This window comes from Carlito syrichta, unplaced genomic scaffold (genome assembly GCF_000164805.1).
Source record: "Carlito syrichta isolate Samal-C Ts95f unplaced genomic scaffold, Tarsius_syrichta-2.0.1 Scaffold301609, whole genome shotgun sequence".
Classification (NCBI taxonomy): Eukaryota; Metazoa; Chordata; class Mammalia; order Primates; family Tarsiidae; genus Carlito; species Carlito syrichta.
The window spans coordinates 508,521-534,856 of NW_007245705.1; the positions used below are offsets into that span (position 1 = coordinate 508,521).

The following is a 26,336-nucleotide window of genomic DNA, read 5'->3' on the forward strand; positions in this document are numbered from 1 at the left end:
TCATATTTCATTGAGGTAAAACTCAGATTCTTTGACTCTGTTCCTACAAACTGTTTGGAGCTTACGAGGTCCAGCAATTAAATTTGCGAACTCATCCTAGAAAAAGTGCGACCTGCCTCACTGCTGAATATCACTATGGGTCACCTTCGAAGTACTCCCCTTGGGAAGGTATGCACCAATTCCAAGACCCAGTCCACCCGCCAAAACAATTTTGGAACACTTTTTCTGGAATGGCCATCAGAGCTGTCGTTGTATTAGCCTTGAAGTCCTGAATGTCATCAAAATGTCTTGCTTTCCATATTTCCTTTATCTTCAGCTAAAGAAAAAGTATTTGGAAGGCCAGATCAGGTGAGTAAGGAGGGTGTTCCAATACAGTTATTTGTATAGTGCTGCCAATGTAAGCATATGTGGCAAGTTTGGGAACTTAATTGCCAGACCTTGACAAATAAGGATGACAGCTCTGATGGCCTTTCTAGAAAAAGAGTTCCAAAATGGCTTTGATGGGTGGATTAGGTGCTGACATTGGTGTACAGCTTCCCAAGGGGAGTACTTTGAAGGTGACTGTGACGAGATTAACTGCAACTCTGTCTGAACTTACAGAGCTCATGTATGTGCACACATGTGTGCTGAAGTCTACCACATTGGGGGAGAGAAAAAAAGGGAGCCATCTGTTTTAGCTCTAAACAGAGGACATACATTGGTGGTTTATAATAGGATTTTCATCAACTGGAAACTAGGATAAAGGCATTAAAATCCTTCAGCACACCAGGAAACACATCTCAAGGCAAGCACTAGACAAATGGTTTACTTGTAGCAGCTTGGACTACACAGCTAAAGCCATGTTTCTTTTTCCCCCTTCAACTCTACTTACAAGCAGTCTACACAGGCTCAACTTTAATCATTAGCATTTTCCTCCCAAGCAGAACTTTGGAAACTTTCCCTCCCTTCAAGGCTAAGTAACCTATTGAAGTTGCCTAAAAAGAGTTGCATGGCCCCAAGTGCCAAGTAGGTTTGGCTGGGGTCCAGAACAAGGGCAAAAAAATGCAAGACGTGACTTCTACGCTCAGATTATATCTACATATGTGTGTAAATTATGTTATACATAACATATATAATGTCAGGTTATTTATTAATATGTCAGATTAAATATATATATTCTTTTAAACACATATGTATATATTTATGTATGTGTAAAGGAATTCTCTGAGACGCCTGGAGTTCCATATAAAGGATTTCATAAGGGATTTTTTTCTAATGCAATAAATGCTAAATAAAGGGAACAAATACTCCCCTTTTCATGAAAAGAATTTTCCCATGACACTTAACACATGTGTTAAACAATATGTATTTTAAAAAGAGCTACAAAACCCCTTTCTCAAATCAAATTTTTACTGGTTCTTTTGATTATGAGGTGTCTGGGATAAATGGAAAATACCAAGGTGGTTAAAGGTTTAAATTATGTGTCTAAAACATAGATAGCCCTGTGGATCTCGAAGGTGTAAAAGTGGCAAAGTCCTTAATCTGACTGGATCATGAATATTCAAGCAAGAAAGTTTCCTCATCAAACCTGCAAATGCTCAGACAGGATACCACATATTTCTCACTGATAAGTGAGTTCTAGAAAAACTCTTATCACCTAAGCTTGTGTGACCAGAAAAGGAAAACAGCTACAATAGGGTTTTCTCCAATATAAGGAGGCACGTTTTCATGACCAACTTGGGTTATAAAATAGACTGCAAAATTCATCAAATCTTGGTACTTCATATAGAACAACGGCAAGGCAGCTTATGACTGGAAAAAAGAAAAGAATCTTCCTGCTTCTGGTTTGTTGTCTCAGTGTTCTCTACAGAATCTCTAGCAACATGATTGTGGGTATACACTTAACATCTGTCGATCGGGTCTACCTTAAGTCAATAGGTGGAACGTATGTTAACAACCTCCATCAATATTTCAGCTCATTTATAGGAAATTACATGAAACAGCGATTCCTGACCTACACAATCCTAAAAGCAGCCATTCCAAGTGGGATGTAATGCTCTCATGGAAATTCCTGCTAATCTATCAGCTTGACTTTGTTTAGTATCCAGCTCCAGTGGCGGAACACTCAATACTCAAACAGCCCCCACACAAAGGGTGGGGGCCCACCCGGTTGCTTTTCTGACATTATCATTACCTAATGGTAATAAAATTTACATTAAGTCCTTTGCTTCTTCCATTAGTTGGGGTTAGGGGGCCACCATTAAAATATCACAGCGATTCACCAGATCAGAGAGAAGGCACTCCTGGATCACTGAGTATTTCTTAAAGCTGCATCTTCCAACCACAACATGCCTCCATGACTGCCCCTTTTCTGATTTACCCAGAAAAAGGGCTGAACTCTCTCTGCTCAGTTAGGGAAAATTAGCCAGCAGATGATGGGTTGAGCATATGAATCACCTTCTCTCAATTCCCCTGAGCTCTCACTAGTGTATTCTAAACCGCACTAAAACATAAACAGAGCAAGCTGGCCCCAACACCCAAGTGGTGGTAACCAGAAGGACAGCAGATGTCCTGACAACAACTTCTAGACCCCTCTGTCCCTCGTTTCCCTCGGGATAAACTGAGAGTGATGACTCACTCAGATTCATAAGTGGCATGCCCATAGTATATTCTTTTCTTCCCTCCCTTCCCTCCCTCCCTTCCTCCATTTTTTTTTTTTTTTTTTTTTGAGTCTAGCTCTCACTCTGCCCCCCAGGCTGGAATGGAGTGGCACGATCATGGCTCACCACAGCCTCAAACTCCTGGGCTCAGGCAATCCTTCCACCCCTGCCTCCCTAGTAGCTGGGACCACAGGCATATGCAACCGTGCTCAGATAATTTGAGGATTTTTGTAGAGATGAGGTCCTGCTATGTTGCCGAGGTTGGTCTCAAACTCCTGGGCTCAAGCAATCCTCTCGCCTCTGCCTCCCAAAGTGTTGGGATTACAGGCATGAGCCACCATGCCCAGCACCCAGCTTAGTTATTCCCATAATGGGTTTCCCTAGCTTTTCCAGGTAAATGCTGCTTTACCACATTCAGGGAATACTTGACAAATAAAATTACAATTAGGATTATATGAAGACAATAACGTTCAGTCACAACCCACAGCAAAGACTAAGAAGGTAAATTTGCTGCGAAAAGTTATAAAATACATTTCACAGACAAAGGTGAATGCTGTTAAGCTTCTACCTCAGATACACCCTCATCCACGTATCCTGGTCTCAAAATGTGTTGGAACACCAGTTGGCTGACCCTATAACAAGGAGAACTAGGTTTGTCCATCGTCTAACATCTTGCATTCTTTTTGATCCACCAATTCAGCTTATGTTTGCAAATTATAACTTAAGGAAACTTATATGTATGATTGGAAGAACACTAGAAACAATAAAAAGGCCCAATCACAGGCAATTGAATAAATACATTATGTATATACACTTCATGGAATAATATGCAGTTATTAAAAATTACATTGTGAGTTGGGTGCTATGGTGCATACCTATAACCCCAGTCACAGGAGGCTGAGGCAAGAGGATTGCATGAGTCCAGGTGTTCGAGTCTAGCCTGGACAACTTAGCAAGATTCCTCTCTTTAAAAAATTACATGCTTACTTCAGTAGCACATATATTAAAACTGGAAAAATGCAGAAAAGATTAGCGTGGCCCTTAGGCAAGGATGACACACAAATTTTATTTTATTTTATTTTTTAATTTTTTACTTTAAATACATGGGGTACAATTCAAACCTAGGTATACAAATGTTCATTATGCATGTACCCTTGTTGATGAGGTATGCCCCCATTCCCCTGGCAGTTTCCCACTATTGTCAATCCCTTTCTTATAGTATTATGATAGTTGTCCAAGGTCTACTTGTGAGTGAGAACATGAAGGTATGCATTCTTTTTTTTTTTTTTAATTGGAGTCTCACTCTGTTGTCCAGGCTGGAGTACAGTGGCATGCTCATGGCTACCCCAGCGTCAAACCACTGGGTTCAGGCAATCCCTCCTCAGCCTTCCAAGTAGCTGGAACTACAGATACACGCTACCATACCCGGCTTATTTTTTGATTTATTGTAGAGGCGAAATCTCACCAAGTTGCCCAGGCTGATCTCGAACCCCTGAGCTCAGGCAATCCTCCCACCTTGGCCTCTCAAAGTGCTGGGATTACAGGCTTGAGCCACCACGCGAATTTCAAAAATTACATTGTAGAAGAATATTTAATTATTTGAGGGACATTTTAAAATCCACTCACTGTTCAAAAAATAATTAAAAATTCCCTACAAAATGTTTTACATCTAAGTTACATGAATGACACAGTAACAACAATGCAGAAAAGAAAAATCTAGAAAGCTGTACAACAGACTGCTAACAATGGTCATCTCTGAATGGTGAAACCAAGAGAGAAATTTTTCTTTTTATTTGTCTATACTTTTACATATTTTTTGTGATAAAATGTATTACTCTTAAAACAAGAAAAAGTGCTTAAGTAATTAAAGCAAAAAACAAAAAACAGCAATCCCCTTACTGGGAATATACCCAGAGGAGCTCAAACCATTCTACAAAAAAGATACTTGCACACGCATGTTTACTGCAGCACTATTCACAATAGCAAAAACATGGAACCAACCGTGCTGCCCATCGAAACTGAACTGTATTAAAAAAATGTGGTACATATACACAATGGAATATTACACAGTCATAGAGAAGACAAACATGAACTTTGCAGCAATTTGGATGGATTTAGAGTCTATCATACTCAGTGATCTATCACAGAAACAAAGAACATAGTACCACGTGTTCTCACTTGTAAGTGGACCCTGAGCACTTACCATAATACTATAAGAAAGGGATTGTCAGCCAGGCTCGGTGGCTCAGCCTGTAATCCTGCGCCTTTGGGAGGCTGAGGTGAGTGGATTGCCCGAGCCTACGGGTTCGAGACCCGCCTGGGCAGCGAGACCTCATCTCTACAATAAATCAAAAAATCAGCCGGGCATGGTAGTGCATGCCTGTAATTCTGGCTACTTGGAAGGCTGAGGCGGAAGGATCGCTGGAGCCCAGCAGGTAGAGGCTGTGGTGGCCAGGAGTGGCCACTGCACTCCAGTCTGGGTGACAGAGTGAGACTCCAACTCAAGAAAAAAAAAACAAAAAAACAAAAACGGGGATTGGCAGTAGCGGGATACTCCCAGGGGTGGGTGAATGGGAGGCACCACATCAGTAATGGTACCTGGTCTCAAACCAGGCAAAGTGGGGACCAACGGGAAACTCAAACTGTACAATGAGCACTTGTATACCTAATCTTGAATTGAACTCCACATCTTTAAAAGAAGCAAGGAAGGCAGGCAGAAACTTGAATCTGTAGCAAAGGTACACTCCTAATTGAATGTCCAAAGCTTTTGACTACCTTAGTTTCCAGAAAAAGACCAGGGTAGGCTGGAAGTTGCCAGGTTAGAAATTGCAGGGCAGTCAGGAGCAATGACTCACCCCTATCATCCATACACTGTGGGAGTTTTGCTTGAGCCCAGGAGTTTGAGAGCAGCCTGGGCAACATGATGAGACCTTATTTCCACAAAAAATTTTTTAAATTAACAAGCATGATAGTGCATACCTGTAGTCCCACCTACATGGGAAGCTGAGGTAAGAGAATTTCCTGAGCCCAGGAGGTCGAGGCTACAGTGAGCCATGATTGTGTCACTGTACTCTAGCCTGGGTGATAGAATAAGATTCTGACTCAAAAAAAGAAAAAAAGAAATTGCAGGGCTGCTAGCCCCTGCACTGACCCCTAACCTGGGTTCTTTGTAAACTCCAAACCAGAGTAACCTTTCATCCTGGAGATGTGAGGGAACCCAACTCCACCCCAGAACAATAATAATGTTTCTTAGACTTTACTGTGCTTGAGAGTTAACCTGAGAACGTATTGCGGTAGAGATTTAAAACTTGCAGAGATATAGATTCAGAAGCCCTGGGATGGGCTCAGAAACCTGCCATTGTGACCAGCAGCACGATGGTTCTAATGCAGGGAATCAGCAAACCAGACCCCAGCACACTCTTGGCTTTCTGACCCACAACCTAGACTATCTCCTTTGGACCAGGTGCGCTCAGGCTGTGAGTCTGTTTCCTAATTGCTTTATCTGACGCTTTGACATCTAGAGACCTTACTGTTCCTGGAGAGACTGCTCTACCCAGGGCTAGCCAATTCCCAGAAAATGGCTTTCGGAAGCAAAAGCAATCCAGAGCTCACACCCCAACCACTTCCTTTATCAGCACCCCTCTCAGGGTCACTCTTCTTGTCCTCATCACCTCAGGGCCAGGTACCAGACATCTAGGGACAGCCCCAGTGCCCCAGAGCCTACCTAAATTGTCCAAACTAGCCAATCCTGTTTACCCTGGCTTCTGAATCTGTATCTCTGCAAGTTTTAAGTCTCTACCATAATACATTCTCAGGTTAACTCATTTCTTCCTTTGGGAGTCACAATAAAAGATTTTGCTTCTATCGTCCCTCTCTCCTGCAGCCCAACTGACCCTGCTACCGTATGTGGCCCTGTGCATGGCGTGCTCTGTCCGCTCCTCTCAGGAACTGTGAGTATAACAAGCTATCTTTTTTTTGGAGTTGGGGTCTCACTCCGTGGCCCAGGCTAGAGCAGCACGGTCATGACTCACTACAGACTTTACCTCTTGGATTCAGGTGATCCTCTCAACTCAGCCTCCTGAATAGCTGGGACTACAGTTACATACCACCACGCTCAGCTAATTTTTCTTATTTTTTGGAGAGATGAGATCTTGCTATGTTGCCCAGGCTGGTCTCAAACTCCTGGGCTCAAGCAATCCTCCTACCCAAAGTGCTGGGATGACAGGCGTGAGCCACTAAGCCCAGCCACAGACTGTCTTTTCAATAGCACCCATCCCCTGATCTGTTGGCTTCACCCTACCTGAATAATCATAAAACCTGTATTTTAGAACTCACACTGCTTTTGGAGGAAGGGATCTCATGGGCTACACAGTCACAGAAATGACAACAAATGAAAGAGTACAGATGCCACCAAAGACTTAGGAACATTCACCTACAGTTAAAAGTCAACCAACTACTGCAAATAATAATAATAATAATTCCGGTTCATGAAGAAAAGTATTATAAATGGAACTTTTAAAATACTCATTTTAATCTGATACTTACCTCACGGAGTGGGATGATGAGGCTACATAAGTTCTCCTCCTTACTGGTGAAGCAGATGTAATTTGTGGACACAAACATCTGCCCCAAAATGTGCATTTTGTTAAATGGAGTCCAGAGGGTGCAGTCTGTGTGGCCATCTAATTTTTCATCTTTGGGCAGCCGGAAAAGGGCACGGTATCTCTCGCTCTTTGCCCTGGCATCAAGATCACTGGAAAGCAACAATCATCATTCACCTCACATGAGAAAAATATTCTAACATTTTCTAAACAATGCAGGAAGGGTAGTCACCCAGTCCATCTTTACCCTCTTCAATCTTGTGGGACTCACCCCAATCGTCTTAGCTTTATGGTGGGGTGAATTCCAACCTAATAACTCAAAAGCACAATCAAATTATTTTAATATATTCAGGTCCGTTGTGTAGCCATTTTACAATTGATGTCTGCAAATGTTAAAAATCTTTAGGAAAACTGGGCCTGAACAGGAAATTTGTTCTCATGTCTAAAGAAATGCAGTAATTGCTAAAGAGATGAGGACAGTCACTTTTTGGGCCTTACTTCCTAAGACTTAATGAGAACGCAAACCAACCACCTGGGCTGGGTGTCACCGTTCAACCCAAATGGGCTGGGTGTCACCGTTCAACCCAAAAAAACTGCATGAAAAAACACAGGAGCAACCCACCTATGGTTGCCGATCTCAGCTGGGTCTTCTGCTGACTATAATCTTTTCCTTAATGAGTTCTTTTTTCCTGTTCATCGTATCCTATTTCTTTCTTTATTTTTATTTTGTACTTTTATTTATTTATTTATTTATTTATTTTTAGAGAAAGGGTCTCTGCCACCCAGACTGGAGTGCAGTGGCATGATCATGGCTCACTGCAGCCTTGAACTTCTGGGCTCAAGTGCTTCTCCTGCCTCAGCCTCTGGAATAACTAAGACTACAGGCATGTACCACCACATTTGGCTAATTTGAAAAGAAAACAATTTTTTTTTTTTTTTTGTAGAAACGAGGGTCTCACTATCTTGCCCAGGCTGGTCTCAAACTCCTGGCTTCAAGTGATCCTTCTGACTTGGCCTCCCAAAATGCTAGGATTATGGGCACAAGTCACCGCACCCAGCCATTTCCATTATTTAAACCTCTCCCATCAAGCTTCTACTCTATTTCAGCCCCTTGATGGTCTAGTTCTGGTTTTACAGAGCAAAGAGAGGCCTGATGCAGAAGTTCCCTCTAATTCTCTCCCTTTTGTTTCCAAATCACCTCCTTCCTCACCCTACTTTTCCTTTTCTTCCCGTTTCAAAGGGAGAGGTATCAGCAGCCCTTCCATGCCCTACAAGACATCCTTTGAAAATTATTATTAATATTATTTGAATTGGGGTCTTACTCTGTCACCCAGGCTGAAGGACAGTGTTGTGATCATGCCTCACCACAGCCTCCAATTTCTGGTCACAAGCAATCCTTCTGCCTCAGCTGCCAGAGTAGCTGGTACTACAGCCATGTGCCGCCTCATCCAGCTAATTTTTTTTATTTTTTATTCTTTATTTGCAGAGACGAAGTCTCACTCTGTTGCCCAGGCTGGAGTGCTGTGGAATGATCATGTCTCACCACAGCCTTGAACTCCTGGTCTCAAACAATTCTCTCGCTTTGGCCTCCCCAAGTGCTGGAATTACCAGCATGAGCCACCACACCCGGCCTGTAAATTAATCATTTTCTTATAGCTTTATCTCCATGCTCCCTTCCCAATCCTGCACCCACCCTCACCCACAAACTCTTCCAATCAGCCTCCTTCATTCAATCCTATGTTCAAATATTTTCCATTATACAAAAAAGCAACTGGCCCTCCTCTAACATTGGATTCCTTGTACAAGTGGTCTATATCTGCCCAATTCCATTGCCTTGCCTTCTATTTGCTATTTGATCGACCACAGCAATAGCATCTCTCCTTCCCTGTTCTTTTGAAACATGTCTCAAATTCACCAAAGACATCTTAATTGCAAAGATCTTTTCAAACTCCAACTCCCCTTGCATGCCAATGATTTTCAGTTTTGTGTATCCCACCAGACTGATCTCCACCGAGATGTCCCGCAGGCAACCTAACATAATCCAGACTGAGCCCACATGTCCCCCGGCCATGGTCTTTCCTCTCATTCCTCATCTCAGTGGTGGGCAATTCCACGCATGCAGTCACACTTTGGAGGGCAAGTTCCCCTCACCTTCTCTCTAGCTCTATCCCCACATCTGACTTCTAGGCTTTTCTGCAACCTCTCCTCATCCCACACCGTGCCACCTCCTAGCTACATGATGAACTTACTTCCCTTCCCTCCATTTTCCATCATGACCTTCCCTCTGCCTAAAATATCCATGCATGGGTATGTACTTGTGTGGGTAACTTCTATGAGCTCTTCAGAGCCCAGCTCAAGGCAGCCTTCACTGAGGGATCTTTCTTACCCACTTTGTCCCATCTGAGCCAAGGCAAACATTCCCCATGTGTGCACCTGTGGCACTCTGTTCAAAGGACCAGAAGTGCTCCCATCCCACTGTGCTGAAGCAGGTCATGTCTGCATCATTTACATTTTTTAGGGAAAGCATTTTGCTCTGTTGCCCAGGCAGAAGTGTAATAGCATGTTTGTGGTTCGCTGCAGCTTCAAACGCCTGGGCTCAAGCGATCTTCCTGTCTTAGTCTCTCGAGTAATTAGGACTACAGGCATGCTCCACCATGTTTGGCTAATTTGAAAAAAAAAAAAAAAAAAGATTTGTAGACCATAGGCTCTTTTTCAGTTTTGTATCCATTTCCAGAAACCTTTAGAACCCTTGAAGTTGTTCAGAAAAGATTACATCAAATGCATGCATGGATGAGTTTCTCATTCTAAAGTCTGGAAGACTCCAAGTCTCTTATCACCCACCGTTTTAGAGCAGACACTTTCTTAGGAGATTTCTTTTTCAGTTTGGGCAGGGATCTATCTTGTTCAAAGCCCTCATTGTCCAAGAGCTGCCTCATGGCTATGTTGGCGAGTTGCTCCATTAACTTGAAGGTCTCGTTGATGTTGAGGAATACAGAGAAGAAATGCTCACTGGACCGTGTGCTCACTTTGATTACATCAGGCAGCAGCAGTGTGGCATTCTTCTCCAGCTGAGTGATGTCCACCCACCGGATGACCAGTTTGGCTGAGTACAGAGAACACAGCTGGGTCAACATCAGGCTCCTGAAAATCCTTTCAAGATACTGCATCCTCACAGCCCGCTCCCCAATCCCACTGAATTCCTTTGAGCTTGTAAGCCTGTATTTGTTTTGTTTGCTAGTTGTAAAAGACAAATCCAGATCGCATCAATCCTGAGTTCAGAATTATCATAGATTTAAGTCCAGGTCTACTTAACTAATTACATCCTTAGTGAACCTTTATTACCTAATGACCAATTCTTTACAGATATTGAGCGGAAAGACAATTAGATTCGCCTGTCAAATAGTCAAAAAATAGTGCTAAGTTATTAACTATAGATTTATTCTGGATATTGTGATTTGGTTTCTGAGTTCAGGGAAAATCTCAGTAGACTTTCTAGAATTTCCTTCTGAAATTTGGAGTGACTTACCTTCCCTTCCCATAAGAAAAGAATAAAAGCAAAGGTGGTTGATACTGAGGTACATCCAACCCTGACGGGGGACCTTCCCCTTCCAGTAGCTGCAAGAGTAATAGTTGACAAGTTTCTCTTCCTCTGGCATCCCAAACAGTCGGTGAAATTTCACGATAGCTTCTTTAAACTTCTCTGTGTCATCGTCTTCCTTTACATCATTGATTTTGTTGTATTCTGCAATGATGCCCTAATCAGGGATAAAACACAAAACACACAAATGGTATCAATATGGTGACGACTGTACATTTTTTTGGGGAAAAAAACAACAATATCTAAGACTTGAATTTTTTTAAAAAAAATTAATGAGTTCTTTAATTCAAAGAACTAGAGATTTCAAAAGCAATCCACAAATTCTAAGACAATTAACAAGCAGCATTTGTTTTCCAAATGACAATATGGATTTTACTATATGGTCATTGGCACTAAATACTTCATTAAGTTCACTTGGGATGAAGCTCATGGTTTTATTTTACAAATGAGATTAAAAAATATTTTGCTAGTTCTGTTGTTTTTACTAAGATTACTATAGAGTCATCTCAAAGGTCAACTTCTGTCTTTCTCAAAATCAACAAAAGTTCACCATGCATGAATAAGAGAGGAAAGAAAGACCAAACACATGTCACTGACACTTGGCCACAGACCTACTGTCTCAGGGACATGAATAACATTGAGGAACCAAGAGAAAAGGAACAAGTAGTCATTTGAGCAGAAAAGAGGTGAATATGAGAGCAAAAATTACATCAGACATAGGATTTTTGGACAATTGATAAAGAATGAAATATTTGCACAGCAAGTGATTGGCCTCATCTACTATTCAATCATTGAAATAGCTTGAGAAGCTGTTTTGTTATTACCCAGTTCTTCCATAGTTCCCTGAAAATTGGCTTTTATATGTATCTCTTGGGAGAAAATGCTTCCTTGAATTCTACCATTGACTTGTAATCATTAAATCCCTTCCTCCTCATCTTCATTTTCTCTCATCTCAAGGTAGCACTGTAAACCTTTAAAGTATGACCTTTAAACATGAAAATCTTGGGTTCAGGTTACAAGAGCATCCCTGTGTATCTGTGTGAACTTGGGCAACCTCTCAGACTCTCAGTGACATGACTAAGCCCTCTGGATCCCAGGAAAGAAAACTGCAACGATCTCACCGTTCCTGGAATTCCTATTTTGGGTCCTTTAAGATTCTAGTATATCCTTGTTGCTCCTTACAAGTTTATCTTCCTAAAATTGGTCTTGGCTACAAAATTATTATGATCAAAATCCCCACCACCACCAAAGTCCAAACTTCTAGAACATGTATTTTTAAAATTTGATTATTTATTTTATTTTCTAGAATCACATAGATGGTTTTTATTTCATTTTATTTTAGAGTGTGGGATACTGGTGAGGACTTACTACATAAGTCAGTTGCATGCAGGTGGAGTTTGGGCTTCCAGTGGGCCCTCTCTCCCCCCATAGTGAACCTGGTACCCAATGTATTGCCACTTGTCCCCTCCCTCCTCTCTCCCTCCCTCTCCTAGCAGTGTCCACTGTCTGCCAATCCCTCCCTTGTGCTCATGTGTCCAGTGATCAGGGCCTGTTTATGAGTAAGAACATTCGGTATTTAGTTCCTTGTTTCTGTGACAGTTCACTTAGAATGATGGTCTCCAGCTGCATTCATGTTGCTGTGAAAAACATAATGTGTTCTTTTTGTTGTTGTTGTTTGTTTTTAGTTGGAGTCTCACTCTGTCACTCAGGCTGGAGTGCAGTGGCACACTCACGGTCACCCCAGTGTCGACCTGCTGGGCTCCAGCAATCCTTTTGCCTCAGTCTTCCAAGTAGTTGGAACTACAGGCATGAGCTACCATGCCCAGCTAATATTTTATTTATTGTAGAGACGAGGTCTCACCAAGTTGCCCGGGTGGTCTTGAACATGCGGGCTGGCAATCCACTCACCTAGGCCTCCCAAATTGCTGGGATTACAGGCTAAGCCACTGAGCCCGGCCTGATATATATATATTTTTATAGCTGCAAAATGGTCCATTGTATATATGGGGGGGTCAAAACAACCCCAAAATTTATTAATGAAAAATTGTGTACTTATTCTTACATATTTAAACTTTGGTCACCTACAAGTACACTTCGTTTGATGCAAGACACTTTCTCCACTGCCCTAAACAGTTTCTGAACTCACCAATTTGGATGACTTTTTCGTCTCACCTCTTCCACATGGGGAAAGTTTTCCCCTTTGAGGACTTCTTTCATTTGGCGAAACAAAAAAAAAATGTCACTCGGGGTGAGATCGGGTGAACAGGGAGGGTGCGGCACGAGGGTCATGCCTTTTTGGTCAAAAACTGCTGAACGCTCGACACAGTGTGGACAGGTGCACTTGTAAATCACCCATCAGGAAATGGGCAAACGCATGAAAGAATCTCCAAAAAAAATTCACTGAAGCTAAACGCCATCTCTCACAAAAACACTAGCTGATGCTGATGGGTCCCTAGAACACTTACCTAGTGGGGCACGTCTGTACTACAAGGGGCCTGTCCTCCAAAAGATAAGTCTGGCTTTTTTTGGGGGGGGTCCCCCCTCGTATGTATCAAATAACAGTGTACTTTGGATCCAACCCACCTGCAATGTTTTTTCTCACTATACCACATCTGGCCACAGGCTCCAATTAGTAACTCTCCCCAGCCAGCCTGAAGCACCCCTGGGGCCTGAATATGTCCTTTCTGTGTTTTTTCATCTTCTTGCCTCAGGTCCTGTCATTCCACCCGCCTAAAATCTAAGATCAGACTGTTCTGTCTCATGAATCCTACCAAGTACAACAGTCTGGTTCACTCCCTGCTTCCTTGTGAGCCTTTTCCCACACATGGAGTACTGCTGATTCTCCCTACATTCTGCATTGGAATCAATGCAGATTTTATTTCCACTGCCAGACCTTGCACCCTGCTGCCTACAGATGAGGGGAGGCAGTGAGGAGAGCTTAATTGTTCATCTGTGACATCATTCAGTTCTAGTTAAAAGTAAGCATGTAAACGATAACCTTAACAGCAAACAGTGAGCTTACTATACAAACACAGTCCCAAGACAAGTCTTCAATCCATCTTCCTAACAGAAAACCATCCCTAAATCCCTCTGCATCAGGGGTGTCCAATCTTTTGGCTTTCCTATGCACTGAACAAAAAGGCATAATATAGTTTGTGTGTATGCGTGCATGTGTGCGTGTGTTATACATATAAAGAATTCTTTCTAAATATTTTATTATAACATTTAGGAAAATGAGAACACTATAAAACTAGTGGGAAATTTGACCTTCTTTTTGTAAAACTAATCTACCAATATCTGGCACAATGGAAGTGGTCGCAATTCTTAGTGAGTTTGCAAGGTGCTCGTCAGAAATGTTTGTTTGAATTTTGCTCATAATTGAAAACAGCTGCTCACAAAGGTATATACTGTCAAAAAGCAATGTCATGAGTAAGGCATGATTGTGAAGTTCAAAAATGGAACTACGCATGAGGTCACAAAGAAAATAAATGCTAAAAAACACATGATGTTAAAGAATTTTGTAGGGACGCACTACTAGCTGTCCTGGGCTGCATGTGACCCACGGGCTGCAGGTTGGACATGCCTGCTCTATATGGTCTGGGAATTATTACAATAGCTTCCCTGCTAGCATTCCACCAACACTCCAATTTATTTTATTTTGTATGGCCACTTCCAGAAACAGAGATCTGGCTACAGCATTCCCTTCTTACAAACTTCCACAAGCCACCAGTGTATGAGAAAAGAAGTCCACACTAAATCTCATGCCATAAAAATCTGTTCTCAATCCTCCCACGTCAGCCTTCCCAGGTTTGGCATCAAGATCACATTTCTTGTGAAACTAACCCAATTCTAAATGAGGTCTAAGGCTTCTATGTTCATGTAATTCATATATCGGAAGAAAATATTTTGTTCCTATGTCCTATACCACTATATATGAGTTCCAAAGACAAAGTGTCAAACTTTTTTTATCACCTAAAAGTATCCAGAGCACCTAAAAGATATTCAAGAAAATATTATTAAATGAGTATATGCTGTTTTTCCAAATTAGACAATATCTAAAGGGGCCACATGTGAGTATCTGTTGTATAATCCAGAGTCACAGATTTCTAAATATAAAATTAGTTCAGAGTTAGAAACACTTGGGAAATTAAGTACCGAGTTGCTGACATTTTTTGTCATACTGGAGGTATGGATGGCTGCAACAGAAGTAGCAATGTGTTTCCCTGGGAAGAGTATCCAAATTAGGCTGTTTTCCTCTCATTGCTTTTGATACTGCCCCACTGAGAGAACAAAGATGTTGGCTCAACAAAGATGTGGAGCCAAAGGAGATAAATTCTGGAGCCAGGCTATTCCAGGACGAGCAGGCTTGGGGAGAGCGTTACATTGGAGACTTCAGACAACCAGCAGGCAGCATGAGGGCGCTGGACCTCTGGGTGGGAAGGAGGAGAAGTAGGGTCCCAAGGGAAGAGAGATGAACATAAGCTCTCCCAGATGGCAAATATGCCTAGGACACTTCAAAGCTGCCCAATGCCTTTAGAGGGGCATCAAAACATATTTAAGAATGCAAGAAGCAATAAATAAATGAGCACATGAAATTAACTGAATGAGAACCCAGGAATAGCAAGCAGTAGTGAGGTCCTCAGGCAATCCCAAAGGAAGAATTCCAACCTGAAGTCAAACTTGGGGAGACTGTGAGAAAGGAGTGACATATGACAAAGCAAATGAAAGCCACACGTTTTGGGAAGAAAAACATTCAAGTTCAAACCACGTCATCTAAAGATCTATTAAATGCCACATTTCTAGAATGCTCATTTAAATTTCTTTCTTTTTTTTTTAAAATTTTGAGTTGGGTTCTCACTCTGTCGCCCAGGTTGGAGTGCAGTGGCATGATCATGGCTCACTGCAGACTTGTCCTCTTGGGCTCAAGTAATCCTCGGCTTCCCAAGTAGCTAGGACTATAGGCACGCGCCATCATACCTGGCTAATTTTTTTTTTTGATGAGACAAATTCTTGCTTTGTTTCCTAGGCTGGTCTTAAACTCCAGGGCTCAAGCAATCCTCCCGCCTCAGCCTCCCATATTGCTGGGATTACAGGTGAGCCACTGTGACTGTCCACATTTAAATCTTTTAAAAAAATGTTTTTAAATATAAGAGGATTATGAGGATATAGAACCAAAAAACATCACTCTGAAACACACAGGCCTAATATACTAGTACCATCAGATCAACCCATGCCAACTAATTCCAACAACAAGGATAATGGTTTCCCGAGGCTACACTCTAAACTCTCTCACCTGTAAGAAAACAGAGGGTCCAGAACTCTGAACTTTTTCCTGGATGCTAGAACTTTATAGCTGGGTGGACTGGATGATGGAACAAAAGACAAAATGTCTCTTTCTCATAGGTTTTACAGGTTCCACATAATATAAAACAGGTCTTTCTGGTGCTAGGCAACAGTTCTTCCTAACTTTGGAAAATTAATATAATCCTAATACATCATATGTCCAAAATACATTTAAATTTGCAAAAGGCATTGACAGGTAATTTACAAAGAGGAAAAAAATTAACTTAGCAAACATGAAAAAATGTTCAACCTCACAATTTATCAAAGACAGAAAATTAAAACATTAAAACTCCAACTTTTACTTATAAAGGGGAACCAAAAAAAACCATTTTTTGGTGGGCAGGCCCTTGTAGTACAGGCTTCACCGGCTAGGTAGGTGTTCTAGGAACCCATCAGCACCAGTGTACCAGTGAGTGTTGTTGTGAGAGGCTGCATTCGGCTTCAGTGAAATATTTTTGGAGATTTTTTTCAACACATTTGCTCATTTCATGATGAGTGATTTACACAGACAACCTGCCTAAACCACGCTGAGTGTTGGGCAGTTTTTGATCAAACAATGGCATGACCCCATGCTCCACCCTCTCTATTCACCTGATCTTGCCTCAAGTGACTTTTTTTTTGTTTCCCCGGATGAAAAAAGTCCTCAAAGGGAAATATTTTGCCGAGGTGAAACAAAAAACAGCAGAAGCACTAAAAGTCACCAAAATAGAGTCAAAAACTGTTTTGAGCAGTGAAAAAAGTGTCTTGATAGATAAATTGCATCAAACAAAGAGTACTTTGAAGGTGACTGAAATTTAAACATGTAAGAATAACTACACAATTTTTAATAAATAAACTCCGGGTTTTGGGTAGGGTCTTCCTCATATTATATTTGTAAAAACATTTAAACAAGTATAATGCTGAAAGCAAGAAATGGTGAACTCACACAGAGGGTCTAAAATACTGGACAGTATCTACTAAGATCTATTAATGTTTTAAGTACTTAACCACTAATCTACATTTTGTAATATATCTCAGAGTAAAAAGCCCCTCAGCCTTTGGGAAAACGTATACTGTATGAACAAAAGTGTTATCAATATTTTTATATGTGCCTTCTAACCACTAGTCTTAAAGCTAAGATGACTTCTATAGAAATAGAAAAATGAGGCCAAGTGCAGTGGTTCACACCTGTAATCCCAGCACTTTGGGAGGCCAAGGCAGGAGGATTGCTTGAGCACAGTGGTTCGAGACCAGCCTGAGCAACATAGCAAGACCTAATCTCTACAAAAAGATTAAAAAAAAATAGTCAGATGTGGTGGCATGTGCCTGAAGTCCCAGCTACTCGGGAGGCTGAGGCAAAAGGATCGCCTGAGCCCTGGAGGTCAAGGCTGTGGTAAGCTGTGATTGTGCAACTGCACTCCAGCCTGGGCGAAAGAATGAGATCTTGACTCAAAAAGAAAAATAAAGAGAAATGATAACATCAGTTATGGAATATTATTCAGTCATTAAAATAACAACTAAGAATTTATAAAAATACAGTAGGTACTGGACAAAAAAAGAGCAGAGTACAAAATTATATGTACAGTGAGATGGATAAATATGCATTAATGAAGTAATAAATATGCATTTTATACCTTTAGACAGAAAGGCACAGAATGCTGTGTGTGGTGCTTAGATTATGGTTGCCTCTGTAATTATTACATTTATAATTTATAACAGTTAATCAGGTCCCAAAACAAATACGTTTGTTGGTTTCCTTAATTGCTGGACAATATGTGAAAGCTTAAGCTATTCATTTGCACATGAATGAAATTCTTTCACACATAACTGCATTAATAGCAATTCCCTCCTTATAATTGGTTTCAGGGGAATTAAATCTGACATTTTTGGTGTAATACAAATGGTGAGAAAAATGGCCGTTTGACATCATCGACCCATGTTTTATTTTTTATATTTCTCCCGGCACGGCCACTTCTAAGCTTTGGTTTCTCCTTGCAGCCCTCTGTTACAGTTTCCTTGAGATGGCACCATGTGAGGAAGGTCTGTGAAAGGAAACAGGTCTTGAGCAGCACCTGGGTGCAGATGACATTTCTCGTCTTCCCTCGACCAATCAGCTGCTCCCTTCCCCGAGTCCTGCCCACATGGTCAGGGTAGGAATCCCCAGACTCTCTACAGTGACATTACTTCCAGAAACTCAGATACAAGACTTGTAAATAAAATAAAGATGCTGTAAAATCTGATTTTATCAGTAAAACAACTAGCAATTATTCAAACGTTTTTTGTCTGTTTGGAAGCTGCTATCATCCTGGCAGGAGATACTGGAAGGGTTTACCTTCAAACTGATTCTTCAAGGGGTCGTCTTAAAACTGATCCTTTTTTTTGGGGTTGGAGTCTCACTGACACCCAGGCTGGAATGCAGTGGCACAATCACAGCTCCCCACAGCCTCAACTTTTGGTCTCAGGTGATCCTTCCACCTCAGCTTCCCATGTAGCTGGGACTACAGGCACATGCCACCAAGTCAGCTATTTTTTGTTGATTTATTTTGTAGAGACAGGTTTTGCCATGCTGCCCACGCTGGTTGCAAACTCCTGGGCTCAAGCAATCCTCCCACCTTGGCCTCCCAAAGTGCTGAGATTACAGGCATGAGACAACTCACCTGGCCTGATCCTTCACACTGAGCATTTCCATCGTCTCCCCTGGACCCATTTCATCTTTTTCAATCCCTGTCTAGTCTCTTTAATAAGAATGAAGCAGAAACTTAAATCACAAATCTTGAAGCAGTAATATAGTGTTCATTTTGAGGGGTCAGGGTGGGAGAAAAGGAAGGGGTTGATATTATGTGCTTTGTACTGCTCAGTTCTCATCCATTTGATATGGTCCAGTTAAAATTCAGCTCTCCCCTTCAAAAATATCAGACCCTAAGGAGCAGTGAGATTCTATTCATATTTTTTTACTTCTTTTTCAGATTATAAAATTATTATATGTTCATGTAAAAGCTTAAAAAGTGGAAGAAATAAAATAAAATTGAGCATTCTTTAGAGTTTTAATGAGAAGCACTCAATCACACCATTTCCTGGAATCCCTCCTTAACCTGGATGCAAAGACAAGTTTTTTAACAATGACTAAAAATCCAGATGCTATAATAGGAAGAATTGTTAATTTTGACTAAATACAAATTTTAAATTTTGCGTGACAAAAATTATATGAGCAAGTCAGAAGTCAAAGCACACACCGAGGGAAAATATCTACAGCATGTCACCCATAAGGGTAAAATGGCCTTTGTAGAGAGAGATTTAGAAAGTTAAAATGCAATAAAATTAAAAGTCATTAAAAATAGGCAAAGATATGAAGAGTTGACAAAGATATAAAAAATAGCCCTTAAACATATGAAAATGTGTTCAACTTCTCGTACATGAAACAAATACAAATTAAAACAATAGTCGCCGTAAGATTGGCATAAACTCAAAAAAGTGATAATCCACACTGTTGGTGAAGCTGTGGGAAGAGGCACTCCAATATATGTCAGTGAACGTGTGAAATGGGACAACTCCCATGAAGGGATATTTGGCAATATTCAGCAAAACAACTCATGCATGTAGCCTTTGACCTGGCGATACGACTTCTACGAGTTTACCTTAAAGATACAATCCCAAAAATACAAAAAAGCCATATGCATGAAAATACAAAACACTGAAAACTACCCAAAAGCCCAAGCATAGGCAAGTGGCTGAATTAGCTATGTTATATACACATAGAAGATGAGGCTGTAAAAAAGAATGAGGGGCCAGGCTTGGTAGCTCTGCCTGTAATTCCAGCACGTTGGCAGAAGCAGGGGGACTTCTTAAGGCAAGGAGTTGGAGACCAGCCAGGGCAATAGTGCAAGATCCAGTCTTTACAAAAAAAAAATTTTAAGTAAAATTAAAAAAGAGGCTGGGTGCGATGGCTCAAGCCTGTAATCCCAGCACTTGGGAGGTAAGGGAAGAAGATTGCCTGAGACCAGGGGTTTGAGACCAGCCTGGGCAAGTTGGTGAGACCTCTCTCTACAATAAATCAGAAAATTAGCTGAGCGTGGTGGCTTGCACCTGTAGTTCCAGCTACTTGGAAGGCCGAGGTAGAAGGGTCACCTGAGCCCTGCAGGTCTAGGCTGTGGATGTGCCACTGCACTCCAGCCTGGGGAACAGAGTGAGCCTCCAACTCAAATAAATAAATAAGAATGAGTAGCTAAAAGAAACATGGTATTTTGGACTGGATTATGGAATGAAAAAAAGGACATGGAATAAAAAGAACTTATGAAATTTTAAATAAAACTTTTAGTTTAGTTAATAGAATTATGTCAATGTTAATGTCTTAGTTTTGATCAAGGCAGCATGAGATATAAGATGTTAATATTAAGGGATGGCCATGTGAGGGGTATAGGGATTCTCTGTACTATCTTTGCAGTTCTTTTGCAAATCTAACAAGTATTTCAAAATTAAAGAAAAATAAGTATGAAAATGTGGATTTTTAAAATGTGGACAAATTTTATGCACTGAAATAGGGTTATCTGGGAGCTTTCAAGCTAAAAAAGCAAAACACAGAGCAGCATATATATGTTAGGCCTTGTGTGTAAGAATGAAAGGGAAATAAGAAAAATACATAGAGCAGCTTATTTTTACAAAAAGAAACAAGGAAGAATAAGCCAGATAACAATGAAGTTGATTACGAGGAACTGAGGGAAGTGGGGTGGAGGAGCTGCAGAAGTGGGTAAAGTTTTGACTTTTGGAAGCATGCCAACATTTTCTGTATTCAACAAAAGACAATAAAATGAACATCATGCTGGCAAGGAGAAAAACCTAAAACTGAAAGCAAACTGAAACAAATGAGACAGGGAATATTCCAGAGGAGGCTGGAACGTCCTGTCACACTACAAGTAAGGGAGTGCTTAAAAAAAATAACGGAGAATGTGACAAGGTCCAAGGGGGCAATTTGGAAAGGCTCCCTTTAGCTCATCTGGGATGCTGTGAGTACCAAAATAATTAAATCCAGTGATGAAATATAAACGACTGAAAAGCATAGGAATCCATGAATCCGTGCCAATAATCAATAGGTAAATGGATAAATAAATGAAATAAAGGCTATTGCTTATGGTAGAATAACAGCTGACAACTGGACAAGTAGGAGAGTGCTAAAATGGAAAAATCATTATTTGTTATAAAATCAACTTTTTTTTGTTGAGTCAAGGTCTCACTAAATCACCCTGGCTGGAATGTAGTGGCACAATCACAGTTCAATCACGGCTTACCACAGCCTCAACCTTCTGGGTTCAGCCGATCCTTCAGTTTCAGCCTCCTGAGTAGCTGGGGCTACAGAAGCGTGCCATCACACCCAGCTAATTTTTTTTTTTTTTTTGTAGAGACAAGCTCTTGCTATGTTGCCCAGGCTGGTCTCAAACTCCTGGCCTCGAGCAATTCTCTCACCTTGATCTACCAAAGTGCTGGGATTACAGGCGTGAGCCACCATGCTCAGCCAAAATCATCATTTTTATAAAATCATCATTTTGTAAACTATCACAGCAAAGACAGAAGAAGTCAGATAAGAAGTCTTTGACAAGAAGTCATCAATGGATGCTAAATCAAGATGGACCTTTGAATAATGAACGGGATATCTGTATAGCCTTAAAGTGTTTTCTTACAGAAAATTCTTTATTATTTGCAAAGTCAAAATTGATAACTATGCAACGGAGAAATTTGATAACACCTTGGTCAGGTTTATAACATCAATGAGGGGCAGAGAAGTATCACATGCCTTGAGAAATAATACCTTGAGAAGGATGTAGATCACTTATGTAATATTATACTCAAGAATGCACAATCTAAATAGAATAAGAAGGAAGCATCTGACAAAACCCAAAATGAAAAATGTTCTATTAAACAAACAGGGTTATATATGTCAAAACATTAATGTCATAAAAAAAACAAGAGAAGGGCCAGACTCAGTGGCTCAGCCTGTAATTCCAGCACTTTGGGAGGCTGAGGCAAAAGGATTGCCTGAGCCCATGGGTTCGAGACCCACCTGGGCAACTTGGCAAGACCCTGTCTCTACAATAAATAAAAAATTAGCTGGGCATGGTAGCACACTCCTGTAGTTCCAGCTACTTGGAAAGCTGAGGCAGAAGGATCACAGGAGATCAGCAGGTCGAGGCTGTGCTGGCTGGGAGTATGCCACTGCCCTCCAGCCTGGGTGACAGAGTGAGACTCCAACTCAAAACAAAAGACAAAAACCAAAAAACAAGGGAAGGCTATGGAAACGCTCAGGACTGACGGAGACAAAAGAGACAAAAACAAAATATACTTTCCTGGATTATATTCCATACTGAACTGTAAAGAAGGTTATAAAGGGCATAATTAAGCTAGTTAACAAAATTGGAATATGTGCCAAATATTAAAGTATAGTATTACTATTAAATGTATATATAACGTGAAATACTATAGTTGATAAATGTAGTGTTGTTATTTAATAGAAAATACCACATGTTTTCACTCATATGTGAGAACTAAAAAACTTGATGACATGGAGATAGAGAATAGAATGACAGATTCCAGACGCTGGGAAGGGTGTGAGGGTGCCAGAGACCAGCTCCAGCCGGGTTCAGGGTACCCCAAAGGTGGAGACGGCATCGGCGATTGGGGGGAAGAAGAGAGAAAGAGAGAGAGAGAGAGAAAGAAAGAGACTGGACTCCGGTCTAGTGCAGAAGCGATGTGTGTTATTGGGAATGACAACGGGTCTTTTATACACAAAGTCAGATGTGGGAGGGGCGTCCCCTACCCACCAGAAACCTTAATCCATGAAAACTTAATCAATGATTGCCTTTAAACCCTTTTCATATGATAATCTTAAAATCCCATAGCAAAGGATAACCTAATCCGTGACTGACATATTCTATAAACCTTTTTCATCCTAAGCTGATTGATTTATGCCAAGTTAAACAATTCTATAGAAGCTTAAGTATTTACCTTACAAAGGAAAGTGGCCCATCCCAGAATGTTTGGAATGTGGCCCAGTCCAAAGTTCACAGTGGGCTACCTGCAAGTAACCCAGCTGCATTCTTTCAACAAAATGGCTGTCTTCTAAAACTATATTCTACAATTTACACCTTCAATAAATCCTAAGATCATGACCCAGAAGCCTGTGACCAATACTAAGGCTCTTAGATGTGACACAAATTTGAATTATAAATTGTGTGAATTATAAGTTCTGCAGTTTGCGGAAGAATGGGAGCAATGAGCTTCTAAAGTTAGCTTGTGTTCATCCCGGTCTCAGAGTTTTTATGTTTTGAGCTCACAGGAGCTTAATCTGGTTAGTGCTGAGCAGAAAGGGGGAGGAAATGGGGTCAAATAGCTCCCGAATGCATCCTAGTGGTCTTGGGGTCAACGGCCCTTCCTGATCCCTAATACTCAGTGGGCCTCCATGGCTGGCTCCTAACATGAGGGTGGGAAGGGGATGCAGAGAGGTTGGTGAAAGGTACAAACTTAGAATTAGATAGAAGATACAACTTTTAGTGTCCAATAGCAGACTATGGCGACTGTAGTTAGTAACAATATAGTATTGTCAATTTCAAGAGCCCAGACAGAAGGACTTGAAATGTCGCCAACACATAGAAATGATAAATACTCAAGGTGACGGACATCCCAACTACTCCGATTTGATCATTTCATGTTCTATGCATGTAACAGACACTCACATGTACCCCATAAGTATGTAAATATCATGTATCTGGCCAGGCGCAGTGGCTCATGCCTATAATCCCAACACTTTGGGAGACCAACGTGAGAGGATTGCTTGAACCCAAGAATTCTGGATCAGCCTGGACAACACAGCAAGACCTTGTCTCCTCAAAAAAAATTAAAACTTAGCCAGGTATGGTGGTATGCACACACCTGTAGTCCCACCTATTTGGGGGGCTGAGATGAAAGGATAGCCCGAGCCGAGGAGGTCGAGGCTACAGTGAGTTGTCATCATGCCACTGCACTCCAGCCTGGGCGACAGAGTGAGATCCTGACTCAAAACAAAACAAAACAAAAAGTAAAATATCATGTATCAATTTTTAAGAAAAACTGAAGTCCTTAGGAGAAAATTCCTTTCAAATACAGAGGAAGTGAGCCCATGAATTTATCGATAAAGCAAATTGGGTAGAATGTTAACAACAGGTGAATCTGGGTAAAGGTTCACAGATGTGTTTTAGATTGTTCTTATTATTACAGCGTTTCTGTAAATTTGAAGTAATTTCCAATTTAAAATGTTGCTGTTCTTTAAAAAAAACAAACAAAAAAACACACCTGGATTTTTCCTCTCACAAACGTGGTGATATCGTTCTCATTTTCAAAGATGGAGAGTGTCTGTAGTAGATTCTGCTCAAGCCATTCCCAGTGTTCAGTGATCTCTTTCCTGGAGCCACCTGCATGAAAGTAAAACAATAATAAACATGTCAATTAGATTTTACAGAACCAGGCTCGCTTCACCAATATATTCGGCGCCATCAAAAGAAACTTATTGGGCCAAGAGCTCTGCCATTAAATGCATCCTCTCCTAGGAGGACATACACACACACACACACATGAGACATTCAAGGACGTGAAAATCCAAGACTCCATGTCCTTTGGAGTCAAGTTTGATCAGATGAGCCCAGAAGTTTCCAGAACACTGTTTCAGAGGGCAAGGCAGTGACATTTCTCAAATTTGCTTTTCCGGACAGGGAGTTCAGCCATTTCTTTCCTCTCTTCTCCTTTCTGGATTGCATACTTTAGAGAGTCACATAGATCTTATGATCCTACGATACAGTTGTTAAATTGCAACAATCTGAGCGCTCCAGCATGCCACCGGAGAGCTGATGTAACCATCGCCTGTAATGGGCAAAAAATTACCCTCACTCACTTCAATTATGAATAAGATGTGAAAATGGACTCCCGCTAGGGAATGGCAGGCTGGCGCTCACTCACAGACTGCCTTGAAATGTACCGGGATGATGTCATCCTTGCAGCCTCAACCAAGTCACTGCATTTCCGTCAGGAATAAGGAGCATTAGTCACCTGGCAACCTCTAAACTTAAACAAACCCTGCCTCATAGCACATACAGAGGATGCCAAAAACACGTATATACATTTTAGGAAAGGAAAAACTGTATTAAAGTTGCAATACTCAATAAGATAAATACAAGTCACATTTGACTTCTGCAATTACAAGAGGTGCTCAAAGTGGTTGCCATCAGCATCCAGACACTTCTGATTACAGAGAACTAAAAGCAATACATTGATAACATCTCTTAAAATGTATATACGTTTTTTGGCACCTCCAGCATAACTGTCACACTGCTTTTGTTCACAACTGTAGGGCATCACAGGCATGTCGTCAGGGGGTGCTTGTAAGGATACTGGACTCAATTCCCCTAAGAATTGCTAACACTCTGACAGGATAACAACTTTCCATAAATCATCCATATATCATGTATATAAATTGCATGCGCGGCTCATTCCAGAAATAAAGAAGGATTGTGTGATTCCACTGATTCATCCTTCAGGCTTCTCCTTAGATTTCTCAGTTATCTTTTAATGGAGTTCTTAAGAGTATCTTTTCTTTCTGCTCTTTGTCACCAATAATTCAAGAGATCTCAGAATCTCTTGATTCCTGACCAGGAAAGAGAAACGGGAGACACAGTGCATCCACAATAATACCAGAACTACGGCAACAGAACCAAAATCTCTGAGAGAATGAGAGGTCGGGCTGAAACATTTCAGATCCACTGTTGGAAGAGAGGAGGAACAAAACCAAACCCAGGTTTGCTTTCTTGTACTTTAAGACTCAACACCAAAATGGTCAGCAAGGCAGATTTCTTAGTGGTAAAAACATGAAAAATAGACTGCATCTCTTCATGGGCATCTTTCATGCTCAGTCATTCAGAGCCAAAAGCAATGACACGTAAAAGCAATAGGTGACTCTGGACAACAATGACATGGCAAGACCTGGAAGCCAGGACACCTGGGCACCCCTCTCTCTCTGCCACAAGCCAGCTGGGTAACTTTAGACAGATGCTTAATCTCTGTCTTCAATTGTTTACATATAAAATGGAGATGAATAAAAAAGGAACAGCAACAAGCAAGAAAACCCTTACCCATCTCAGAGCTATGTTGTGAAAATCACAA

The 26,336-nt window shown here is 41.1% G+C and overlaps 1 protein-coding gene across 1 annotated transcript in view; it reads right to left on the reverse strand.

The window, feature by feature from the left end:
* Positions 1-24,589, reverse strand: part of TBC1D9 (TBC1 domain family member 9) — a 74,354-nt gene extending 49,765 nt beyond the window's left edge. The window contains exons 1-4 of the mRNA XM_021710847.1: positions 24,477-24,589; positions 10,767-10,995; positions 10,082-10,343; positions 7,185-7,392 (exon numbers count right to left, since the gene is read on the reverse strand). Coding sequence (XP_021566522.1) covers positions 7,185-7,392; positions 10,082-10,343; positions 10,767-10,896 — 600 coding nt within the window. The 5' untranslated portion in view covers positions 10,897-10,995; positions 24,477-24,589. The remainder of the gene's footprint in view (positions 1-7,184; positions 7,393-10,081; positions 10,344-10,766; positions 10,996-24,476) is intronic.
* Positions 24,590-26,336: the final 1,747 nt, after the last annotated feature.